The 26,279-nt window shown below is 41.0% G+C and overlaps 1 protein-coding gene across 1 annotated transcript; it reads right to left on the bottom strand.

The window, feature by feature from the left end:
• VCPKMT (valosin containing protein lysine methyltransferase) lies at positions 1–25,075 on the bottom strand (the record flags this gene model as incomplete). The annotated part of the gene is made up of 7 exons (XM_079699173.1): positions 1–162; positions 5,115–5,198; positions 22,234–22,338; positions 23,300–23,419; positions 24,239–24,311; positions 24,492–24,602; positions 24,699–25,075. The coding sequence occupies 7 exons, from the start codon at positions 25,073–25,075 to the stop codon at positions 1–3; spliced, it is 1,032 nt and encodes a 343-aa protein (XP_079555299.1).
• Positions 25,076–26,279: the final 1,204 nt, after the last annotated feature.

Below are 26,279 nucleotides of genomic sequence, written 5' to 3' on the forward strand. Positions count from 1 at the left end.
CTAAGCGTCTCTCATGATGCTGAAATCAAGGTATTGGTTTAGGCTGCGAACATCTCTAGACTGCACTGGTGCTGGAGAATCTGCTGCCAAGCTCAGGTCCTTTCTGGCTATTAGCTGGAAACATCGGTTCTTCACCACATGGGCTGCTGGCTTTTCCCAGAGCTAGGGGTGAGAGAGAGAGAGACAGAGAGAGAGAGACACACACACACACACACACAGAGACTCCTCAAGACAAATCCAAATCCAGAGTAAACTCAAGGGAAGAGAATTACACAAGATCATCCACACCAAGAGGCAGGAATCACTGGGGACCGTCTTAGAGGCTGTCTACCAACATATTCAAGTTTGAGAATTACTATTACAAATAAGTCCTCAACAAACTGTAACCAAAACCACATTTTAAAAGTGGGAGCCAATGTCTTTCTTTACTTACTTTTTTCCTGTTTCCATCCCTCCTCCCCATACACCCCTTGGGATTTGAGATGAGGAAGAAAAAATGAGGAAGAAAAAGTGGTCAAAATGACAATCTGAGGAGAACAGCAAAATGTTAAATTTTAAAATGCTTGCAAATATTGAGTAGGAGGAAATTATATGCCAATCCCATGCATATATAGCTGTGTCCTCCTAAAACATCTTAGCACTCAATGTGACTCTTGAAGAATCTCCTATGAGGACTTCTGGAGACATAATACGTAAGGTGACCAGTTGTCCCAATTTGCCCAGGACTGTCCCATGTCCTGGAAAACGCTTCAGTCTCAGGCAAATTGAGATGGTTGTTCATCTTCTTAACGTGGTGCCAACAAGAAAGCACATCAATCACTCTGCCCCTGTCTACAGACTGAGTGGATCCACCTTGTGATGAAGTGGAGAGTGTAGGCTTTGAGCTAGAAGCCCACTAATGTGTGCCCTCAGCTGTGACCTTAAGCTATCTCACCTAGAAGACAGGCCCCATAAATCTGCTTTAGTGAAGCTTAAGTATAACGATGCCCATGTAAGTGCCTTGTAAACCGAAAGGTGCTGCATAGATGCTCTTTACTGCTCTTTTGAAGAGAAGACCTTGATCCTAGCTTGAAAGGTGGGACAAAAAACGTCACCCCTTTACACTCTTGCAACTAAATGTGACACTTTCTCTTTCAATTAGGTGGATGTACTGACCTCCAGAAAAGGTGAACACAGCCCACAAAAGCCACAGGACACAACTTTAATCTTCATTTTAATTTGCTGTTTAATCCCGAAAATGATTTACACAGTTCCCTCCAGAAAATGCTACACTACCAAAAAGGACAGTTGTCTCTATTGTATCCCCAATGACAAGTTTCCCAGAAAATCTGTGTGAAGTCTTGATAGAAAAGACATGATTCATTTTTCACAGCTCCAAGGGTGTGATTCCCTTCTCTTGGGAGAAAACCTGTCACCAGTGGCGCTCCTTCCCTCACCCTCCTCCACTTCCATTCCTCCAGACTTGGGAGACTTTTTTTGCTGGTGAGAAAGGCAGTAGCCTGTAAATTGTGTTGAAGTGTTCATTCCTTCTTTTTCTTCTGCCTTTACCAGTTCCGGGCAGGCCTGCACATTTATATGATGCCAAGTCTCAAAATCAAAATAGGCAATGCCATTTTGAACTGACTCTAGTTTTCTTTGAGGTGGGCCAGTTAGAAAGAATGGCCATGATTTGTGTTTTGTCCACTGTTCTCCTCCACCCACCCCTGTACCCTGGCTGTGTGTCCCAGGCACCCAACAAAGAAGCTGGACTGATTATGATGCAGAAGAAAGCCCATCTGGTCTGGTCTCTTTCCTGCCACTTTGCAGCCATATAACCTAGAACCTCTGTGAGTCTCAAGGGGAAGAATGGTATCTGGCCTTCCTGCAGCATGGGGTAGTTTGCAAGGATCAAATCAGATGAATGTAAATGAAAGATGTTTGAAAATCTTAAGAGTGCCATATAAACATAAGGTGTTTAGTTTTTATTAGAGTCCTTCCTTCGACATGCTTCAGGTATCTGGCCAGCTGAGTATTCCTACAGTATTATAATTTGCAATAATAGATGAGAATTTCTACTTACTGACCTTAGCAAGCTTACCTAACAATTATAATAATTTTAACACTGCCACAAAGCTGTTGCCTTACGGTTTCTGTTTTATAGATTTAACGCTTAAGAGGCTGATTTTTTTTTTTTTTTTTTTGGCCATGTTGGGTCTTCATTGCTGCACGTGGGCTTTCTCTAGTTGAGGTGAGCGGGGGCTACTCTTCGTTACGGCATGCGGGTTTCTCATTGCGGTGGTTTCTCTTACTGCGGAGCATGGACTCCAGGCGCGCAGGCTTCGGTAGTTGCAGTGTGTGGGCTCAGTAGTTGTGGTGCATGGGCTCTACGGTGTGCAGGCTTCAGTAGTTGTAGCGTGCGGGGCTCAGTAGTTATGGCATATGGGCTTAGTTGCTCCATGGCATGTGGGATCGAACCCGTGCCCCTGCAATGGCAGGTGGATTCTTAACCACTGCACAACTAGGGAAGTCCCAAGAGCCTGATTTTTGCCCTGCACTTCAGACCAGTCTCCAAGGTGTGTCCTTTCCTTGATATTCAAGATGGTCATACTTCAGTTTATGAAGTATTTAGCTTTTCATTTTATACCATCTCTACATATAGACTATTTTAAAAATCTATTTTTTTTTTTTTTTTTTTGCGATATGCGGGCCTCTCACTGCTGTGGCCTCTCCCCTTGCGGAGCACAGGCTCCGGACGCACAGGCTCAGCGGCCATGGCTCACGGGCCCAGCCGCTCCGCGGCATGTGGGATCTTCCCAGACCGGGGCACGAACCCGCGTCCCCTGCATCGGCAGGCGGACTCCCAACCACTGCGCCACCAGGGAAGCCCTAAAAATCTATTTTTGAAGTCATCAGTTCTACTGCAATAAAATTTTTTTTTTAAATGAGCAATGCTTAAGCAAACGTTAATCAAGTACCATAATTAAATAAGGGATTATAAACACATTTTCCCCCTGGTTCATTAAGTTGCCATGCAAGCTTATAGTTAATATATAATTAAAACATTTACAGCCATATCAAAAGAAATGACAAAAGAAAAAAAAATGTTCACCTACAACCCTACTAGCCTGATACAAGTGAACAGTCTGAAAATGAAACTAAGTAAACTGTTTCACTACAGCATTTTTCTTCTGAAGGAGAAAGGATGGGAGAGTCAGGCTCAAAGACTCAACCTTATTCAGGGTATTTGGGGAGTACTTACATAGGGTAAGCACCATGCATGAGCTGTCTCAGAAAAATCCTTGCTTTTTCTGGGCAAAGACATTGTGAGGGTTAATTTTATGTGTCAACTTGGCTGGGCCACGGTGCCCAGATATTTGTTCAAACATTATTCTGGATGTTTCTCTGAGGGTGTTTTTGGATAAGATTAACATTTAAATTGGTGGACTTTCAGAAAAAAAGATTCCCCTCCCTAACATGGGTGGGCTTCACCAATCAGTTGAAGGCCTAAAGAGAACAAAAGATTTGGGGGGGCTCCCAAGTCCCTCAACTTCTCTCAGCCTTGATTTCCTCATCTGAAAAACTGAAAACACTTTGTAAACTATATAATACTATATAATGTCTGGTGTTATATTTATTATATTTCCTAAACTCATAGTAGTAGCTAACAATTGAGAACATCATATGTGCCAGGCTCTGTGTCAAGCACATATATTATTTCATTTACTCCATCCAACAACCCATGTGGTGGATAGCAGTATTGATCCCATTTTACAAATGAAGAAACTGAGGCATGGAGAAGTTAAGCCACTTGCCTTAGGTCACACAGGTGGGATGCAGCAGAGCTGGGACTTGTACCTAGATCTATCAGAATTTAGGGAATGTTCTCCCTAATGATTAGCTCTGTGACCAGGGGGAGTTATTTAACTGCTTTAAGTTCTGACATTCTTGTATGTACCATGGGATACCTGTCCATCTCCTCATCCTGGTGTGAGAACTCAGGGAATCACATTTGGGGAGGCATCCAGCATAGTGTCTGGCGTGCGCTCACAGTGCAACAAGAATTTCCACTCTAGACCCCCAGGTCCCGCACTGCCAGCCCCTGTGCACAGAGGACAGTTGGATCATACAGGCAGGGAAGCAGCCAGATTTGCTGGAAATCAATGACCAATCTGCCACATTTATCAAATTCTAGTTTTAAAAATGTTCTTCCTGAAAAGAATCAATGAATTTGAACAAATTCTTTGCTTTTTATGTTAAGACTTTTAATATGTTACATGAATATCTTCTTCTTGAATATATTTATGAGAAATCTAATTCACGCTATAACAAACTTTTTTGGCAAATCAAACATTCCTTAAAATACTAATGAAATACATCTCATATTTAAAAATATAAGATTACTATGTTAGTTTGCTAGGGCTGCCATAACAAAGTAGCAGAGACGGGGTGGCTAAAACAATAGAAATTTATTTTCTCACAGTAATGGAGGCTAGAAGTCCAAGATCAAGGTGCCAGCAGGGTTGGTTTCTTCTGAGGCCTCTCTCCTTGGCTTGCAGACAGCCATTTTCTCCCTGTGTCTTCACATCATCTTCCCTCTTTATTTGTCTGTGTCCTAATCTCCTCTTCTTATAAGGACACTAGTCATATTTGGTTAGGGTCTACCCTAATGGCCTCACTTCAACATAATTACCTCTTTAAAGGCTCTATCTCCAAATACTGTCACATTCTGAGGTTCTAGGTGTTAGGACCTCAACATATGAATTTTGGAGGTACACAATTCAGCCCAAAACAAATATATATTTATTAACTATATTCACATTAAAAACAAATTCCTATTTATTGGACATCTTCAGAATCACTGACTATGCATAAAGAATATATTTATATTCACTGACTATATTTGAGAAAAATATATGCATGAAAATATTCATACAGAGAGACTCTTTGAAACAAGCTTTCAGTACACTGGTTTATTTTGGTACATTTGACAAGTTGGCCATATGGTGAAATGATATTTTATTCAGTAGTCTCTCTGAGAATTAACAATTGGGCATATTGATCCAGAGCTGATATAAAGCCTGTATGAACCACAATCTACTGGGACCTCCCCACCCTCGAGAGTATCACACTGTTACCTGAAAGAGAAAAGCACCCAAAGCGATGATCACCTCCTGAAACAAGGGCAGCAGGTGGTTGACAGGAGGCCAGGAAGGGGTGTTCTGCGGGAGGAAGGAGTGGGGGGACCTCCAAACCCAGGGAAGGTCAGTTCAGCAGAGTGCTCCCCTGGGAGCCTCCAGATCCTGGTACATGGGATGGGCTGGGGGGGCAAGAGAAGGGTGACCCTAGAGTTAACTCCTGTTTCTCAACTTTGCATTTCTTTCTCCCCTTTCCCCAGATCTCCCCCAATCAGGCCACAAGGGCAGTTCTGTGCCACAGATGCCACTTCCAAGTCACCCCAGTAATGGATCCTTTAGCAGCTTAAGCTCCTTAATGTGGAGGCCCAAGTCCCCTCTTTCATTCAGTTAACAGTAAAAACCCAGGACATTAGTGGTGAACCTCTTTCCCCCCACATCCATGTCTAAATTTAGCTACATCTTCCCTCCTCCCTCCTTCCCTTCTCTTCCTTCCTTCCTTCCATTAGTCTTTTTGAAGAGTTGACCCTCTTCTTTCCAGAATCAGTTTACCTGCCTGTGCTCTGCATCTCACTCCTCCCCTGTGGGCTCCTCCACTTGCCCCCCGCCCCCTCAAGCCCCCCTTTATCTTCAGCCACAATCTTTCCTCTCTCATCCTTTTGTACAAGCCTTCTTTCAACCCTGACTCTCCCCTCATTCCCACCAAACTCTATGAAGTAAGCTACTGCTTTCACATTCTCCATATCTCGTTTTTGTATTCCCTCCAGGATCTACCACAAGCATCATAGGCACTCAAGAAAAGATAGTTGGGTTAATGGAATATTCTTTGAGTGAAATGTGCAGGGACCATGAAGGGTGTAAAGAAGACTCTGTTCTTGTCTTCAAGGAGGGGGGCCAAGGAGTTAGTGAGACAAGGTAGAAACATGAAAAAAAATGTCACCAGAGCCACACTGGAAACAAACAGAAGAGAATCTTTAAAATGGAGGCGTCGGGAGAAGAGCACCCTTGTGTGTTCACTGAGGGCTTCCGTGAGCACGAATCAGTGAAGCCACAGTGAGCAGCAAGGACCAAAGGGACCCCCAACCACCCTGCCACAGCTGGGGGTCACAGAGAATGAAGGCACATTGTAAGGACTGGGGACACTCTTGTGGAGGACAGTGTCCCTGGCGGGAGGAAGGCAGTAGAGAATGCATGGGATGCAGGCATAGGCCAGCATCAGGCTTCGGGGCTCTGAGGACCCAAATGGCAGGCTTCCCAAGGCTGGGCAGCTTTAAATCAGGCCCCGGAGCCCCACAAGCCAAGCAGTGTCTACAGCCTGCCTGGGCAGACCTGCTACTCTAGATTCTTTCAAGAACAATGAAATAAGGCCGTGTTGAGTTGAGGAGTCCTTCCATTTGATAGGCTGGAGGAGTCGAGGGAAACACATGTGCAAAACCAGGCCACTCATCTATGCTCCCATAGTGAGAGTAACAATAACAACAAGAAGTATTTGTAAAATGCTCAGCAGGCTCTGGGCCCTGTCCTAGAGTACTCACTCCTTCTAGGAACCTCCTCCTTTCCATGACAGCAAGCAACTCACAAGCCACGGGTGTCCCCAGCACCTGCCACAAGCCTGGCCCATTGAACACAAATGAGGAGAGATGGTGACTTTGTCTCTGTATGTCTGCTGTGATGAGACAGTGAGGGGGACAATTGATAAGATCTGGCCCAAGATCAACTAGGGTGTGAAAAGAAGAAAGACTGAGAGACCAAGGGGAATTGATCCACAGTCTGTCTCCCCTCCCTTCTGTGGACCTTTGGCTAAGACCCCTGCTCATTAGAGATGAAGTAGCTCCCCTCTGCTTATTTTAGAATGGCACACACTTGGCTGAGAAGGGGGAAAACGGATCAAGCTCAAGCCTTTTGTCAGACATAAGCACCAAACACAGTAACTCGTATCTCCATCCAGCTTTCAGGTCGACACTGGGCTCTCACATCCATTTTCCTGTTTGAGCATCCTAAGGACTCTGTGAGTGGGCAAAACAAATGTCACCACCACCATCCCCATCCCCATCTGACAGATGAAGAAACAAACTCAGACCCAGGGACCTGCCCGAGGACTCACAGCTAGTCAACAGCAGAGGCTGGAGTTCAGCCTTCACCCTCAGACTTCTATTGAGCCCAGGACATCTCCACCAAACACTGCAGAGGCACATCTTTAATCAGGAGAGGGACAGGGTAAGGGGGTCTGCGTGGCCACTGTCCTAATACTTGGCCACCACAGTTAATACTTGGCATTGATTGTTTGGAAAGGTGGTAGCAAAACGCCCTGGGAACTCACAGCTGAGTCCAGAGAGTCGTGGGAACTCTCCTGTGCTCGGAGGAGTGTTTCTGGGGAGATTTGCCAACTGGAGCCACTCTGTCCCCATCCCTACCAGGGGAGGCTGAGCAGGCCAGAGTCCTGGGCTCTTTATAGAAGCCCACTCTCCTTGCTAGGGTCCTCGTGGCAGGACAGCACAAACAATGCCATTCTTTTCGCTGAAGAGTAACGGTCACATTTTTCAAGGCTACCTGGCAAGTTACACCTGTGCTCCAGAGACACTGGTAAGAAATATAAAGCCATAGAATTCCTCCAGGCTTTTTTTTTCTCTTTTTTTAAACATCTTTATTGGAGTATAATTGCTTTACGATGGTGTGTTAGTTTCTGCTGTATAACAAAGTGAATCAGCTATATGTATACATATATCCCTATATCCCCTCTCTCTTGCGTCTCCCTCCCACCCTCCCTATCCCACCCCTCTAGGTGGTCACAAAGCACAGAGCTGATCTCCTTGTGCTATGCAGCTGCTTCCCACTAGCTATCTATTTTACATTTGGTAATGTATATATGTCCATGCCACTCTCTCACTTCGTCCCAGCTTACCCTTCCACCTCCCCATATCCTCAAGTCCATTCTCTACGTCTGCGTCTTTATTCCTGTCCTGCCCCTAGGTTCTTCGGGACCATTTTTCTTTTTAGATTCCATATAGATGTGTTAGCATACTGTATTTGTTTTTCTCTTTCAGGCTTTTATCAATTAATTACAAACCTACTTACAGCCTCCACCCTTCGACACACACACACACACACCATCATACTCTCTGCTCACATTTCACAGGCTTGGCAGAGATCTTTATCTAAAGCAAAGCTCTGAATTGCTAAGTGGCAATATTAGCTATTAGCTTGGGTCTTATGTTAGCCCTGATCACATTAAGCATGATCACATAAGGTAGAACTTACATCAAATCTGACCGTCCCAAGCCCACCCATATGCAACGCCAACATTTAATCTGGTTTCTTATTGGTTGGTAATTTAATTCTGCTACAACTGCAGCCAATCATCTGTCAATCATCAAAACTGCCTTTAAAATTAACCCAGGTCCCTGTTGTGGGAATAATAAGTGAATGGTTGTCTTATGTCTTTCATAAATTAGCCCTTATGAGAGTCAGGGATCATTCTGGAAACTTAAATTCATGTCTTTAGATTTTTTTTTTCTTGACTTGGTTTTAGGATGCTGTATAGTAACAACATAAGGACCTCAGGTATCCCATACAAGAAGTCACAACTAATTTTAAAAACTACCCTACCGGGCTTCCCTGGTGGCGCAGTGGTTGAGAGTCCGCCTGCCGATGCAGGGGAAACGGGTTCGTGCCCCGGTCCGGGAAGATCCCACATGCCGCGGAGCGGCTGGGCCCGTGAGCCATGGCCGCTGAGTCTGCGCGTCCGGAGCCTGTGCTCCGCAACGGGAGAGGCCACAACAGTGAGAGGCCCACATACCGCAAAAAAAAGAAAAAAAAAAAAAAAAAACACTACCCTACCAATTTATTTGGAATAACATGATGTGAGTATAAACTGTATTGACAGTTCCAAATCTGGTGATATTTAAAAAAAAAATTAGGTTCACTTCAATCTTTCCAAATACCTTGACTGCTCATGACAATTACACCTAAAGTTCAGTAAAATGTTTATTGCATGTAACATCTGCACCCCAAGGGTCAGCTCTGCCTCCACTCCAGAGCCCTGCTCTAGCATATACTGGGAAGGGAAGGTTTTATTTTGCATCACTCTCTGTGGCCCATGCAGCCCTGGGACCCTCCCTGGCCCTTCCAGCTCTGCCCTGTCCAGCTGGTGAGCTCTGCTGGGCCTTCCAGACCCATCTCCATGCAGAGGATGCTGCTCCCTTCCTGTGGGTACCCCTGCAGGGTGAAAGTGGGGCAAGTATGTTTCTTACACTGGCCTCTTCACTTTCTGCCACCACATATAGGCTCGACCCAGGTATGAGACTCTCCTGAAAGCTGTGTAACTAAGGGGAATTAAAAGAGGTAAGAAATGAAAACTTCACACTAAATGTAGGCTTTCCCTGTAACCCATGAGAAGCAGCAAGGAAGTTTTTTAACCTTTCTTAGATGACACTGCTGCTCCGACTCTTGCTTTCCAGATCTCAGACCTCACTTAATACGTGCTGTAATTCTCCCTCCACTTTTCAGGCAGCCCCGCTAACCACAGGGGTTACTCCTACCCCAGAATCCACTCTCTCTTGAAGCAACTGTTTTCTCAACAATTCATTTTCTCAATGCTAAGTAACAACCCCATGACGGCGATGGAGCGGGGGAGGCTTGAACATTTTTCCGGGTGCAAAGGCAGTAGGTTTGCTCTTTTGTAACACAGTTAAACTGCTCTCACAATGGGTTTTTATTTCTTCATTTTTGCTTTCTGAGTAGTTTTACGATGTTTACTTCTGTAGTTTCATAGGTTAAGATTTCCACAGTATGATCAGCAACCAACACTATTCTAGGAAGCTTGTAAATCAACTGCTAGGATGATTTAGCTGGTATTATGGATAAAATAAAGACTTAAAAAGCAGATTACTTCTTGGGAAAAGTAGTGGTTGAGAAGGATCATAAGATAGGGGTAGGGTTTGAAAGGCAGAAAAGTTTGAAGGGCCTACCAGTTAGGACCTGCTCCACGGCAGGGAAGAGAAACCCAACCTCAAACCAGCAGAACAAAGTTAACTAGGTTATACAACTGGGAGTCCAAGGGGTGCAGCTGGCTTCAGGCATAGTTGGTTTCAGAGGCTCAAACTGAATCATCAGGACAGTGTTCTGATTTCTCTCTTTGCACCTAGGTTCTGCTTTCGTCTGTGTTGATTTTTATTTTGGGGCAGCTCAAGTCTTACTTTTATCCTTAGCATTAGCTACCCTGGAAAAGAGGAAGTGCCTCTTACCCAGGAGGGCTCCGTGGGCTTAGCATCGGTCATGTGACACCCATCCTTAAACTGTGGTGGGGGACATGAGGCTGTTTGGCTGGGCTTGGTCATGGGGCAGGCAGAGGGGTCAGTGCAGTGGGCTCTCAGACAGAGATTTAGTCTTCATCAGTCAGTTGGGAGAAGGTCTGATGGAGGACAGAAGTCATTGCTACAAATATCCACTACACAAAAAGATGATGCTTCTTAACAGAAGCAATGAATCACACCGTGTACATCCAGAAAAGTCAGTTTTGGTGAGAGAGCAAGAAGGAAGCAAAAGGAGATACACTGAAGAGGGTATCAAATACCCAGCATGGGAGTCTCTACTTCACCTGGCAGCCTCTGGGGAGGTTCTTGAGCAGGACGTTGAACAGTTTGGAACTCCAAGTCAGAAGAGTGCTCCAGCACCACTGTTTGCACAGGTGTGTGGGGAGGTATTGCAAGTGGGAGACATTACAGCAGCATAAATTAGAGGTAATGAGGCCTGGCCTTAGGCGACAGCAGTAAAAAGAGGAAGGGGAGGAAGACAGGACAAAAATACTGCTGGTTGGGCGAGCAGAGGAAGCTATCAGGCAGGCAGCTGAAGAGGCGAGGCCAGAGCTTAGGACAGGGGTCAGAGTCAGAGGGCCAGAGAGTGGGAAGCTACAATCGGCTTGCGGTTAGAATCAAGAGAATTGCCAAGATCTCCCCTGTGACTTCTTACTCCCTTCCTGTGATGAAGGCAGAGTCTAAAGAGAAGGTGAAGAAGTCAGGTGGGAGTAAAAGTAAATGACAGGCATGCTGCTATACTGGGAATCCCGCCTTTCTGACAATAGAGGCTTTTGTTTTTTCTGGCCCAGGCTATGTGTTGTTTACTTAGGATGACTTCTATCGCACCTCTAGTTTGCAAGAGATTATCAGTCTGAACTCTCAGAGCAAATAACTGAGGCTTATGCTGGGGAGATGCCTTCTTCCCTACCCTTGTCCACATATATTATCTAGTTTAAATATCACCACAGTGCTGTCCAGTAGATGTCATTCTCACTTTACAGAGAGGGACACTAACATTCAGAGAAACTAACTTGCTCAAGGACATACGGCTAGATTCGGTGGTAGCCAAGTGAGCCATTTTCTCCTTAGGAGAAAAACAGAATGTTCAAGCTTGGGTGCATAAAGGGAAGGTGAGTGGATTTAGAACAGATCTGGGGCTGTCTTCCAGAACTAATTTGGAATTTTGTTCCTACCAGCCACACTAAGCCTCCACTGTTCTCTCTTCCTTGGAATCTAAGGTTAACAACCAGACACTTATTTCAGACAGAGAGTAACAGACTGAATGTGGGTGTCAGAGATATGCTGGAGAGTGAAAGGAGTTTTGAACGACAAAATTTTTTTTTAAATCCTTGTGGCAAGATTTAGAAAGATGATAGCTATTTTAAAAGTACATTGTACCTATGTTCGTAAATGTCACTAAAACCTAAAGGCATTCTCTGGTTAAACATTTATTATTTATGGGAGTGTGAAACTTGTTTTTCCTGTTTCTAAGTTTCAAGAAACCAGGCCTATGTTCAATGTCCATTACATGCCATGAGATTATTCTTTACACTCACTTGAAATGTAAATATCAAGCTTCTCCATTTAAGTTTTGGATAAAACGTGCTATTTATTTTGGTGCGCCCCAATATGCAACTGTACTGTGCATGCAGTACAAGCAGGTTTTCAGGACACATTCCTAAAAGAACAAGGTCAGGTACTGAATGTAGATACATGGGATTGTGTGTATTATATACACATAACTCTGGCAATGATTTATCAAAACACCAATGAGCCAACACATGAACCTGGAACTCAGACTGTTAAATGCCTGGACTTCAGAAGATTAACAACTTGGAATAAAAGTTAACTTTTAAAAAATTACTCAAGAGTTTTTAAAAGCACTGACCCGTCAAGGGTTTAACAGACTGCCAGCGGTACTTCATTAGAGCTAATGACATGAAGGAAATCTGCTAAGTACTCAACATGTAACCCTGTAAGGACTGCATCTAGAACAGCTCTTTTTCAAAAGCCTTAGTTTTGTTTTGCAAAGAAGAAATATCATTGTTTCTAACCTTGTGAATATTAAAAGGTGTGAACTTATCCTTCACCAAAGTAAGTTAGTGTATTACAGGTAAGCAATAGATGTTTCTAAAAATTAAGACCAGCTATCTAGTGTTCATGACAATCTTTTCCATCAATTGCAAACAAAAAGATCTTGTAAGTTTAATATAATGCAGTTAAGCACTTGTGCTATTTTACTCTGACGGAGAAGCAGATGCAATTCACGGTTCTGACTCTCATTCTTATCTGTTGGTACAGACATAGTCAGCCTGAGGGATTAGTTAAACTAAGCTCCTGCAACCCATCATATATGCTGATTACGTGGTAAAAGACGGTTTGTCCAGGAGGCAACTATTATACAAGTACTTTATAGTCACCTTGCTCTTTTAGAATGAACACATCTGAACTCTGAAAGTAATTATGCAGATACATCAAGTCCCAGACTTCAGAAAAATGACCTGGTGCCACTTATCTACTGCTTATCTGGTCTCAGTTTAATACAGATAAGAACCACAGAAGGAAAAATTCGCTAAGGGTCCAGGATGGTGGAATCTTGGAGCTCCAGTCAGCAAGCCCAGGCTCCGTTATTTGGAAATGAGGATTTCCTCTGTTTTTGTTGGCCTCTGAATGCTCATGGCACTTGCTTTAAAACCATAAAAATGAACAGTGAACAAAGGTTTTCCTTCCACTATATCTTTTTTTTCTTTCTAAATTGCTTACTTGTTCAAGTAACAGTACTGTTCAACAGTGTCCTCAGGCTCCTCCCACCCCAGGTGCCATTCCCACCATGATGAGGCAGTGATATTCATAAGGGCTCTATACTCTAAAAAAGATGCCCAGATTTCACACTGCGACACAGACTTGCATTATTACATTTTCCAATCCCCTAATGTAAAGTAATTCCATCTCTAGTATAATCACAACATTTATTGAAGGCTTACTGTGTGCCAGATAGTCCATGTATTAAACTGATTTAATCCCCATGGCAAACTATGAGGCAATTTATTATGATCCTCACCTCACATAGGAGGAAACTGAGGCACAGAGTCACAGAGCTAAGTAAATGGCGGAATTGGGATCTAAATCCAGATAATCTGGTCTCAAGGCTTGTGCTTGGATAGTTTTCAGAATGCTTGTGAGAAAAACATTATCATAGAGATAATTTGCTCTAACATATTTTAAAACCTACTATTCGAAAACTATGTTATTAATAATGAATTACATAAAATGTATCTCACAGTTGATGGACTCACTAGATCTTTACCAGAACTCCAACACAAAAGGACCTAAGACAATGTCTTAAATGACCCCAAATACCTAACAGTTTTAACCAAACTGGTGAAAATGATTTCAGAATTTGTTTTCCTACCCAAAATCATTTAAACTGAAAACTTTGTCTTTCCATTACCTGATTAATTTTCAGTAAAATTCTGTTGCCACAAACTTTTTCTAATTCAAATATAGCCTGAAGGTCTCTATGGTATGAAAACTGAATATTCTACTTTTAAAATGTTTATTGTCAGTGAATCAAAAACTCTTTCAAATCCTGATGTTCCTTGAGGAAAAATTAAAACTGAAAGTCAAATATCAGTTATAGAACTGTGATATAGCCAAAGACAGAGCTTCAGTCTTTTGATGTAAAAGCTACTTACTACTCTAGTGAAGAAAGTATACTGGTTTGAAAAACTAATTGAAATTAATTAGAAGTTTCAAGTACCTCAGATGAAAGATCATGCATTATATAAAAGGTACTTTCAAGGTGAATTTAATTTTTAGAACTTTGCAATGTCTGTCTCATGGAAGATACCAATAGCAGAGAAATGGTTTATGAATTGCAATGTATGCAGCTATATGAATGACAGTCAAAACTTCAAAAGGCATATCAAAATGCAATAAAAAGATAAATCAAATACAATTTTATAAGAAAAAAATCCCTTTTCACTTACACCATTGTTACGGCCTGAATGTTTGCACTCCCCCCACTCTCCCATTCATATATTGAAACCTAGTCCCTCAGTGTGATGGTATTTGGAGGTGGGGCATTTGGGAGGCGAGTAGGTCAAGAGGGTGAAGCTCTCGTAAGTGGGATTTGTGCCCTATAAAAGAGACCCCAGGGAGTCCCTTCTCCCTTCTGTCCTGTGAGGTTACAATCATACAGCTGCCTATGAGGAAGTTGGCAACTTGATCTTGCACTGCCCAGCCTCCCAGAACTGTGAGAAATAAATTTGTTAAATAAATTTGTTGTTTATAAGCCACCCAGTCTATGGTATTTTGTTATAGCAGCCCAAACAAACTAAGACAACCACATAATATCTGAAAGCAACTCATGATAGGTACATTTATTCTTTAAAATCTAATTTACTTCACCTTTAAAATGCAAGTGTGATTCCATTTCAAAATATTCTATTTTAACAACTTCCTGTCTATAAACTGTTTAAAGACAAAGTCAAGCAATGCCATCTACAGGGAACCTTAGGAACAACAGTCATACTTCTATGACCCATACTTTTCTTTAAATGAATACAATATCTGTAGTCTGAGTTAATACTGTATGTGACATCATTTAACAAGGAAACTAGGTATGCTGTGTAAAAAGCCCTACTAACAGTCATTCTGTATTATTAATATTTCTTAAAATAATTTTAAATAACCTAACTTCACTCCCAAATTCACCGAACATATGATCCGTGGACCCTTGGTAATGAACTGTAGAAGGTTAAGATTTAAAGCTATGAGAAAATTATAAGACACTGATGAAAGAAATTAAAGGTGATACAAATAGATGGAGAGATATACCATGCTCCTGGATTGGAAGAATCAATATTGTGAAAATGACTCTACTACCCAAAGCAATCTACAGATTCAATGCAATCCCTATCAAACTACCACTGGCATTTTTCACAGAACTAGAACAAAAAATTTCAAAATTTGTTTGGAAAAACAAAAGACCCTGGATAGCCAAAGCAATCTTGAGAACAAGAAACGGAGCTGGAGGAATCAGGCTCCCTGACTTCAGACTATACTACAAAGCTACAGTAATCAAGACAGTGTGGTACTGGCACAAAAACAGAAAGATACATCAATGGAACAGGATAGAAAGCCCAGAGATAAACCCACGCACATATGGTCAACTTATCTTTGATAAAGGAGGCAGGAATGTACAATGGAGAAAGGACAGCCTCTTCAATAAGTGGTGCTGGGAAAACTGGACAGGGACATGTAAAAGTATGAGATTAGATCATTCCCTAACACCATACACAAAAATAAGCTCAAAATGGATTAAAGACCTAAATGTAAGGCCAGAAACTATCAAACTCTTAGAGGAAAACATAGGCAGAACACTCTATGACATAAATCACAGCAAGATCCTTTTGGACCCACCTCCTAGAGAAATGGAAATAAAAACAAAGATTAACAAATGGGACCTAATGAAACTTCAAAGCTTTTGCACAGCAAAGGAAACCATAAACAAGACCAAAAGACAACCCTCAGAATGGGAGAAAATATTTGAAAATGAAGCAACTGACAAAGGATTAATCTCCAAAATTTATAAGCAGCTCATGCAGCTCAATAGCAAAAAAACAAACAACCCTATCCAAAAATGGGCAGAAGACCTAAATAGGCATTTCTCCAAAGAAGATATACAGACTGCCAATAAACACATGAAAGAATGCTCAACATCATTAATCATTAGAGAAATGCAAATCAAAACTACAATAAGATATCATCTCACACCAGTCAGAATGGCCATCATCAAGAAATCTAGAAACAATAAATGCTGGAGAGGGTGTGGAGAAAAGGGAACACTCTTGCACTGCTGGTGGGAATGTGAATTGGTACAGCCGCTATGGAGAACAGTATGGAGGTTCCTTAAAAAACTAAAAATAGAACTACCATATGACCCAGCAATCCCACTACTAGGCATATACCCTGAGAAAACCATAATTCAAAAAGAGACATGTACCAAAATGTTCATTGCAGCTCTAGTCACAATAGCCCGGAGGTGGAAACAACCCAAGTGTCCATCATCGGATGAATGGATAAAGAAGATGTGGCACATATATACAATGGAATATTACTCAGCCATAAAAAGAAACGAAACCGAGCTATTTGTAATGAGGTGGATAGACCTAGAGTCTGTCATACAGAGTGAAGTCAGTCAGAAAGAGAAAGATAAATACCGTATGCTAACACATATATATGGAATTTAAGAAAAAAAAATGTCATTAAGAACTTAGGGGTAAAACAGGAATAGAGACACAGACCTACTGGGGGTGGGCTTGGGGATATGGGGAGGAGGGGGGCTGTGACTGGGCGGGGGAGAGGCATGGACGTGTATACACTACCGGGCACGGGGTGGATGGATGGTGGGGGGTGGCCGCGTGGCGCGGGGGGATCGGCTCGGTGCTTTGTGGCCGCATGGAGGGGTGGGATGGGGAGGGTGGGAGGGAGGGAGACGCAGGAGGGAGGGGATGTGGGAACAGATGTATATGTATGACTGATTCACTTTGTTGTAAAGCAGAGACTAATAAAAAAAAAAAGGAAAAAAAGATTTAAATCTATGTAAAAGACTTCAAAGTTATAATTGATAATAGTCACTGGAGGCTACACCTGTAACAATTTTCTTTTCCCAGCTCTTGAATTCCCCCTTACTCTTGAGTAGCATCACTTTTACCCTCTCGGCCAGATTCTCTAAATTTTCAGATATTTAGTTTCTAAAACTCAGCCCTGTTTATTTTAAAACCTATTTCATAGAAAATGCCACATCGGATTCAAAGCTCTTTCCCTCCCTTTAAAGTATAGACCCACTTTAATCACAGATGGTTTTTATACTTCTCTTTCCTTTTCTTTGCTCTCTTCTTGGGAGGTAGATGCTAGAAGAGGTTTCTTTATTGCAGTAGTTGTCAATTTAGGCTAAACATTAAAACCATCCAGAGCCCTTCACCAAAAACACCATGCCTCTGGTTTAACTGGACTGGGAAGGGACCTGGACATGGTTTGCTTGCTTTTAGTTTTCCATGTACAGCTAGCTTGAGAAGCACTGCCTTACTGGGGGGTGGCTTTCTAATAGGCCATCACTGCACTGTGGTAAGTGGCTTATGGGTTTCATTGTTCACAGCGGCAACCCCCACTCGCCTGGAAGACCAGAGGCCCACTCCTGAGCAGTTCCTCCTGGCCCTGGCAGTCCACTGAGATTTCAAAGTTGCCTATATTCTGGCTGACCCCCAGACAGTGGCATCACACCTCACTCATCTGCTGCACCACCTGCCTTTTAACCTCCCCATGTTGCTGCAGTAGTCCTCAGGCCAGCACGATCCATCTCTAATGCCTCTCTGCCTGACAGTCCCCACAGTGCCTCTCCAATTCCATTCCCATGCTCTGGGATTAAACAGATGTGTTCATCTGCTGAGTAAAGACAAACCAAACCAGGTGGAAAAGGTGTTGGTCTCCCCTTCTTGGAGGCATCCTGGGTCTTGAATTATTCCCTCAGGTCTCCCTCCTGTGGTTTCTGAGTACAGATGCACTCTGTTCCCTCCCTCATGAGAGCTCAAAGGACTAAATCCCTTTCCCCAACACTGCACTTCTCCAAAAGACCACCTCTCCCAGGCCTCCCCAGGTGTCTGTGGGATGGTGGTTAGTGATAGCACGTGTTATCTGATCTGGCACCCCTCAGTAAGCCCTGCAGTGCTTACTGGTCCTAATCACCGTGGTTCTCTGATCCTAGAATGTGGGGATTAGCACCTTTTAACCTCTGCTTTGGCCTTATTCCAGAATAAGATAATAAAACTCACTTGACTTCCTGTTACAAATTACTTAATTCTGTAGTCAGTACCATTAGGTCAGTTCCCCAGAAACAGATGACAATGAATGTATGCAAGTGACTTATTAAGGAGGTGATAAGTAAGGGAGTGGGACTAGGACATGAAAGAAGAGGAAGCACACACAAGCAAGGGTGTGATTCTGGCTAAGTTGCAAAGAGGCTGACTTCAGCCCAACCCCTCCAGGAAGTTTTGGTGTATGGTCACCTGTCTGAGGTAAAGGAGCTGGGCTTTCATTACAGGACTGTCAAGGGCACTTCAGGCAAGACCCACAGTGACTCTTTTTAGAAGTACAGTGAAAACGGGAGGAAGGTGAAAGGTATCTGAGGAATCTGGATGGACTACTATTGCTGGTCAATGTTAAACTAATTTCTACCAGGTTCTATAATGTTATGAAATAAGCCAGAAAGTGTCGTTTGTTCTAAGACTTCACTAGTAGTACCTGGTATTATTTGTAACTAAAAAAGTATCATATACTTAGGTTACACTAACTGCTTAGTAAGCTGCTTAATGAAATGCTAAGAGCAGTTTGAAAAAAAAAAAACAAAAAAACCCAGCAGAACAAACATTAAAGATTGAAGCAAACCTGAAGGAAAAAACTATTCTCTTGATGTCAATCTTTAATTTCTCTAGGGCTGCTTTTGCTCTTTCTGGAAACCAGTCACCGTCTTTAAATGTTCATTTTCTCAAAAGCTATTTCTGAAACATTCTCAAAGTCACAGGATCTCATAAACAATGTTTATTTTAACATAAAAATTGTGCCACCTAGCACCAATGCTTGTAAGTACCAGAATTCCATCTGGTTACCATTACACTTTGGAACCATGCGACTGAAGTCCTGATAGATCAGTCTGTGAACAGATGATTCTCATGAGAACATAAAACAGAGACCACATAGAATCAAAATCATTTGACAAATGTATACAGAACTACATTTGTAGTCATTTAAATACTTTTCTCTGTTTCATATAAACAAGTTAACACCAGTGACTTTAGCCGCATTTTCCTGGAAGCTATACATGAGGAAAAGTGCAAGAGCCACATAAATGCAAGAGCCTGAAGCTGGACTTTTTATTTTCACTCCATTCTCAAATAAACAATTTTGTAAAGATACCTTTTCCTCCCTCCCAATCTCCCTATATCTTACTTTCATCTTTATCAACTGACTACGGTATAATCTACTATCTAACTCACATAGTAAATTATACTGTAGTCAGTATGGTGAAGAAAAAGCATAGAACTTGGCCACAAAACAGTATTTTCATTTTTTTTCTTAAAGTAAAAGAACACAAGTATTAAAGTTATCTTAAAAGCAATGAAGTGGAAGATACTTAACGATAAAAACCACTGCATAAATACGTTAAAATAAAAACCTTCTTTTAAATTTATCTTGAAGACAAACTAAAATTTATTGATTTGAATTTAAACATTATTAAATAGTAACTGATATCTCTCTTTAGAAACCGGATCAACTTATCTCTAGTTTCCTGAAAATACGCCAAGTCAACCAGGCTACTTCACTATTTTTGGCAGACTTTAGGCTAACCTCAGTACCTATTTTTATTTGAGGAGTGACTGAAACATGTTTCTTTTAAGCAGAACTTGATGCCGAGCTAAAAGTAAACTAAGTTGGATTTCAGGCCCATTGGCAGGTAGGCAGTCAGTCAATCATTTTTCGTACTGCAGGCAGCCCGTGGTGGTTGTCTATATATCGGATCCCTAAGGACATGCTGGAAAAATCTGTGAACACAATCTTCCCATGCTGTATTCACATGCTCCATTCACAATGTCAGCTTACCCACGTTGTTAGAGGCTTGGGTAAGATGACTAGATTTCATGACGGAAATTTCTATAAGAAAAAAATGGAAACCTTAAAACACTGATTTCTTATCATAAATTAAGTATTTACCGGGTACTTAATACTAGATAATATTCCTAGTAATGGCTAATGCAATTCAAATGAACAGCCATGCATAATATTTAGAGATGGTCTTTGCTGATGCCCAAAGTACAAGCAACCAAAGAAAAGACAGATACATTGGACATCATCAAAATTGAAAACCTCTGTGCTTCAAAGGACATACTATCAAGAAAATGAAAGGACAACCCACAGAATGGGAGAAAGTATTTGGAAGTCATATATCTGGTAAGGGTCTAGTATCCAGGATATATAAAGAATGTTTACAACCCAACAGTGAAAAGTCAACTCAATTTTAAAATAAGCAAAGGATTTCTGGAAAGATGTACAAAAGGTCAGTAAAAAAAAAGACACTCAACATCATTAGTCATTAGGGAAATAAAACCCACTTCATACCTACTAAGATGACTACAATAAAAAAGATAGACAACAATAACTATTAGTGAGGATGTGGAGAAACTGCGACCTGCAGACATTGCTGGTGAGAAAGGAAAATGGTACAGTAGCTTTGGAACAGTTTGGGAAGTCCTCAAAAAGTGAAATGTAGAGTTTCTGTATGACCTAGCAATTCTACTCTGGGTATACATACACTGGAGAGATTTGAAACACGTGCCACACAAAAATTCTTACATGAATATTCACAGAAGCATTATTCCTTAGAGCCAAAAAGTGGAAACAGCAGAAATGCCCATCAACTGATGAATGGATGGATAAGATGTGGTAATATCTATGCAAAGAAATATTATTCAACTATAAAACACGGATGCACCTTGAAAACACTGCAGAATGAAAGAAGCCAGACACAGGAAGCCACATAATGTGTGATTCCATCTGTATGAAATGTTCAGAATAGGCAAATCCAACAGAGATACAGATTGGTGGTTGTCAGGGGCTGGGGGAGGCAGGAAAAAGAAGTAACTGCTAACAGGTATGAGGTTTCTTTTTGGGGTGATGAAAATGTTTAAAAAGTGGTGATGGTTGTCCAATTCTGTGAATATACTAAAAATCGCTGAAGTGTAAACTCTAAAAGGGTAAACTTTATAGTATGTAAGTTATATCAAGTTAAAGAAACAAATGATTCTCTGAAGAAAAAAAAAGCCTTCATATTTAGGAAACACAAAATCTTTATGCCTCAAAAAAAAAAAATCTACTTTTAAAACTATACAACAGCTTCAGCTAAAACTGGATCCCTTAAGGCATAAAACATTTTAAATTTATCTTTTTGTCTCTAGTGCCATGCCACATAATAACTGATCTGAATGACTAATCCTACTGCTCTTCTTTCCTTATAGTCTCAACACCTAGTCTTGACTCCAAAAATTACACATTATTTGCTTTTGGCTAGAATTCACATAATCAGAAAACTTCATCCAAATTCAAACGAAAGATAATAGAAACAAATGGAACTAAGTAAATTTAGCACTCTCAATTCATAAAACTGATCTTGCCCCTGCCTTATACCAGTCACATATATAGAAGGTGCTGGAGTACAAAAATGGATGAGATACAATTCTTCCTTTCTACAGGTTCAAATTCTAGGCATCGGAGAGGCAATGTGCATAAAATGTAATTAGTGTAACAGGTAAAGGAAGCAACCAGAAAGGGGAACATATATAAATTCTACTTAACTGAATGCATTTTTCTTTATTGGACAGATCTGCCTTTTTATAGTTTACTTGGACCATTAAAAAACATATGAATGGTTGGAGAGAGTTCACGAAGGACAGAACTGGCATTTTAAAACCTCTAACAGATAACAGAAATTTATAAATAGTTAAGTTCCTTGTCTGAGGTAATGCCCAGTTATAAAGCTATATAATTTACAGCTAGAAAAGACCTTTACAAAAGAGGCCTGCCTTATTTTAGAGGAAAAACCTGAGGCCAGGTAGGTTAGGCAATCTTAACACTGAGAGTTAGTGCCCGAGTCCAGTGAATCATCAAAGCTGTTTCCCCACATGAAAATTAACATCTACATCACACACGAGCTCAGAGACAGTGTCCAGCTAATGAAATCGCTTCAGAGGATGAAAAGCCAAATACGTATTTACCGATTTTTTCTTTCTGATGTATAAAATGTGAATATCTTCACTTCGATATTCTTCATCATGTTTTTCCAAAGGAATTTTTTCAAAGTCAAAGTCTAGTTGAAGAAGCTATAAATTTAAAAAAGATATACTTTACAGTTAATAATATGAACTATCCTGTGGTGACAGAAATCAGAATGGTGGTTACCTTTGGAGTACTGACTGGGGAGGGGAACATGAAAAACTCAGCTAAGCACTTGATACATGTGCATTTTACATGTTTTAACTCAACTGAAATTGATTAATAAAATAAAATTTTCAATTATACATTATTTCAAAAGTTCATTAACGTTCTTCATATTTAAGAAAAACATAAAATTAAAAAACCATTTCATCATATATCTGAGGCAGAGTCATGAAGAGTCACTTTACCCAAAGTAACCCTTTCAGAGGATAAAACTGCAGGGCTATACAGATGTACCCTTATGAGGAGTCACTTGTAATGTGGTGGATTTTTGCCCATAAAAAGGGCTTGGGTGACCACTGGAGGAAGACGGGTGAAAGATAAATGGGATTCTATGTACTACTTCTGCAACTTCCTGTGGGTCTTTATTTCTTTCAAAAGAAAAGAAAAACCTCGAAATAGGTAGGATACACTGGTCAAAGCTATCATAAAAATACAGTGGAAAACACTAAAATAAAAAGATACCACATGTCATGTTTCTATGATGTAATCTCCAAAAATAATACACACATCATTAACATGTTCCTAAAAGCCAGCAACATGTTTAATAAAGAAACGCTGAAAACCTCAGGAAAGAGAGGAGTGTCACATTATTACTTTACATTGTTTTACAGATCGACAAATTAGAAAAGAAAAATAAATAAATAATCAGAAAAGATGAAAAAGGCGGTAGGGAGGGAGGCTGGCGGTTATTAGAATGGTGTGCTATGAAGGATCCTCTCCTTGGGTTCATACAAGCAGAATGTTTTCCCTACTCAAAATTACCACAATACACTTTAACACAAAGTCACATATAGCCTCTCTGAAGGGTAATCACTACAAATACAGATCTAGTAGAGTACTCACCTCAAAATACTTTTTCTCGATTTCTGGATTTTTTCCCATTGTTCGTTGTTCATAACAACATATAATACAAGTCTCAGATCCACTGAGATCTTTTAGGGTTTTCAACAGTGGCTCCAAAGACTGTTCAAAAAGGAATATGATTTTTATGACTTTTAAAAATGTATACGTTTACTATAAAAGGGAGTAGGGGAGGTGGAGGGGGTCATTATAACTTCCCTACAATTCATCCATCTTTGAATCAATCCAAACAAGTAAACGTAGTTACAGCTCTGTAACTGATGTTTAGTAAAGTCTTCTTAACTAATCAACCATCATATTAATTTCAGTTTCCAGAGAAAGGATTCAAGTGACTGCATTTTGGAGTCCCCATGGGTAAACAAACGGAATTGACTGCACTCTTAAAGTTTAATTTAATCTAATTTAACTTGGGATTTAAACAACAATTTACCTACAAAAGCAAGTCCAACCCTAACTAGAACATAAGTTGGTTCAGTGTTCATTACACAAACTGATATTCTAAAAAAATCATTATATAAATATAATAAATCTTGCCACAGAACAATGAATTCTTTACGATGCAACTTAATTATTAATGTCATGATTAACACATTCACTAGGAATAACTAAAAAAAAAAAAAAGAAGAAACCTTAGTCTTTTACAGGAGATCCAAATGGCAAAATCCTTTAAAAATTTAACAGACACCTCTCGCAAAATGCACATAACACTTTTCTCAATATGCTTCATGAGCCTCTATGTTAATCATGAGTGTATATATATGTAGTTCCTGGTGACCTTTATTTTCTCTTTACTGTGTCATCAACTATGGAACAAATATCCTGCATTCAGAGATGTTAAAATGCGAAGAAATGCGTGCTTCAGAATCCACCAAATACGGTTTAAATCTTCGAAAGGAATAGCCTTCACTATTAAATACTCACCTCTTCATAGTATATGCAGTCGGCCATCAGGATGTAGTCTGGAGGAGAAGGAAAGTCTTCTATTTCTTCCCCCCTTAAAAATGTCAACCAATATTTTAAACTGTTGTTTCACTAATTTAAAATATTCCTGTTTTACCTGTTTTACAAACAAGACCCAGAAAGTCCCCTTCGTATTAACCATGCTTTTAGTGTAACACAATTTAAAGCAAACTACAAATAGTTATCTTAAAACAAGCTGAAAGGCCATACAAACCATTTCAGTACCTTGGCTTGAACAGAACCAGTGACAAGATGCTTGTTCATATTAATATTCATCTTCAGCAAGTCTTGCAATTCCTCTAGGTCGGTGACTATGACATCTGCCCTATAAAATAACGTTGACTGAGGTGTAGGCACAAGGATGGGATGCCAGTAACCGGCGTTTCCTGAAAAGCGGCGTCCCCTCCCGCCAAGCTCTTACCCGAGGGTAGCAGCCATGAGCCCCACGGCCCCGGTGCCAGAGCCCAGCTCCAGCACCGACCGCCGGCTCAGCGCGTGGGCCCCATTGCCGGAAAACCCGGGCGTTTCCAGGTATTTAGAAAGGACGATGGCAGCGTCCCAAACAACGCAACCCACGCCGCCGGAGCCGTACTGCTGTAGTCGTAACACCGTGCCATCTCGCTTCTCCAAAACTCGCACAAAGTTCCGCAGTTGGTCCTCCCCGGAGGACTCCAGAGGAGCCGCCATCGCCGCCCGGCAACACCGAGTGTCGAGCGCAGTGACGTCACACCCACACGACCGCCCCGGGCCCCGCCTTGCAAGGGGCCCAGCGCCTCCAGGAGGCGGAGTTGGCGCCATAGCGCGTGCGCGAAGGCACAAAGACCGGAAGGCGGCGTTCCACCGGCGTAGCCCAGCCGCAGGCCAAGGATTCCCCTCATTCTCCCCTAAATTACAAGTCTGCCTCAACGAACCGGCAGTTTAAATTACTTTTCCGGACAAAGCCAACCTGAGTGTTTTTATCTAGTTGGAGGTTGATTCACACTGGGGTTTTTTTTGTTTTTTTATTACTGGCCTTAAGGCAGCTTCCAAGATCCTACCAAGGATGGCTATAATCCTGCTTACAGAGAATTCCTAACATGCTCCTAATTTTTCATCTGAATGCGTAAAAATGGTTGCAAGAAGCTTGTGACTGCGTTTAACGGTGAAGACAAAGTTATCCCTCTGAAGTTTACATCACTTAAATTCTTTGGGATTATAGAACTTAAATTGCACAAATTATTGAAAATGTGTGTATATATTACTTCTACAGAACTCAACAATCTTACCCCCTTGTTCCTTATAATGAAAACACATATTTTAAGCGTCTTTTAAAAATTAAGACTGGGGTGATTTATTAATCTTGTTAGGAACTCTGATACAAAGCACAGTAAAAGGCCACAGACCAGTAAATAAACAATGTGGCTTTTGGCTACTTTACAACTGCTGCTACGGCACTAAGAGGAAAACACGCTTTTTCATCACTTAGAACGAAGGAATACAAATGGCAAATAAAAGTTTTAATCACATCTCTGATTAAAAAGTTTAATAAAGCTTTAAGTGTCTGCTGGTTTAAATATTACCAATCTAAAAAAATACTTTAAAAATTTTAAGTTAACACGAGATTTATAGAGAAAGTTACTTGGTTTTGAAGGCAATGCAGTTGGTTCCTATGCCATAAGAAACTTATCCTCCGGCTTTATGAATTAGTAAAGTAGCAGACTGTATTATAGGCCTTGAGTCACATAAATTTATATAGGTTATTAGCATTATCTTTAAATGTACAATATAAACAAAACTGTACATGTATGGCATATTAACTTTGTTTTCCAAAACAATAGGCAACTCGTTAGCTAAAGACACCATAGTCTGCAAAAACAAAAAGGCACATCTGTATAAGATATATGCCCTTTTTTCCTCTATGATCGGGTTAGGTAGTCTGTTTACATTTCGACAAAACAAAAAACAGTGCATTCTATTATTTTCGTTCTATTTTTCACTTTTGTCTTCAGCAGCAAATTCTGGC

Source organism: Hyperoodon ampullatus, assembly GCF_949752795.1.
Source record: "Hyperoodon ampullatus genome assembly, chromosome: 3".
NCBI lineage: Eukaryota > Metazoa > Chordata > Mammalia > Artiodactyla > Ziphiidae > Hyperoodon > Hyperoodon ampullatus.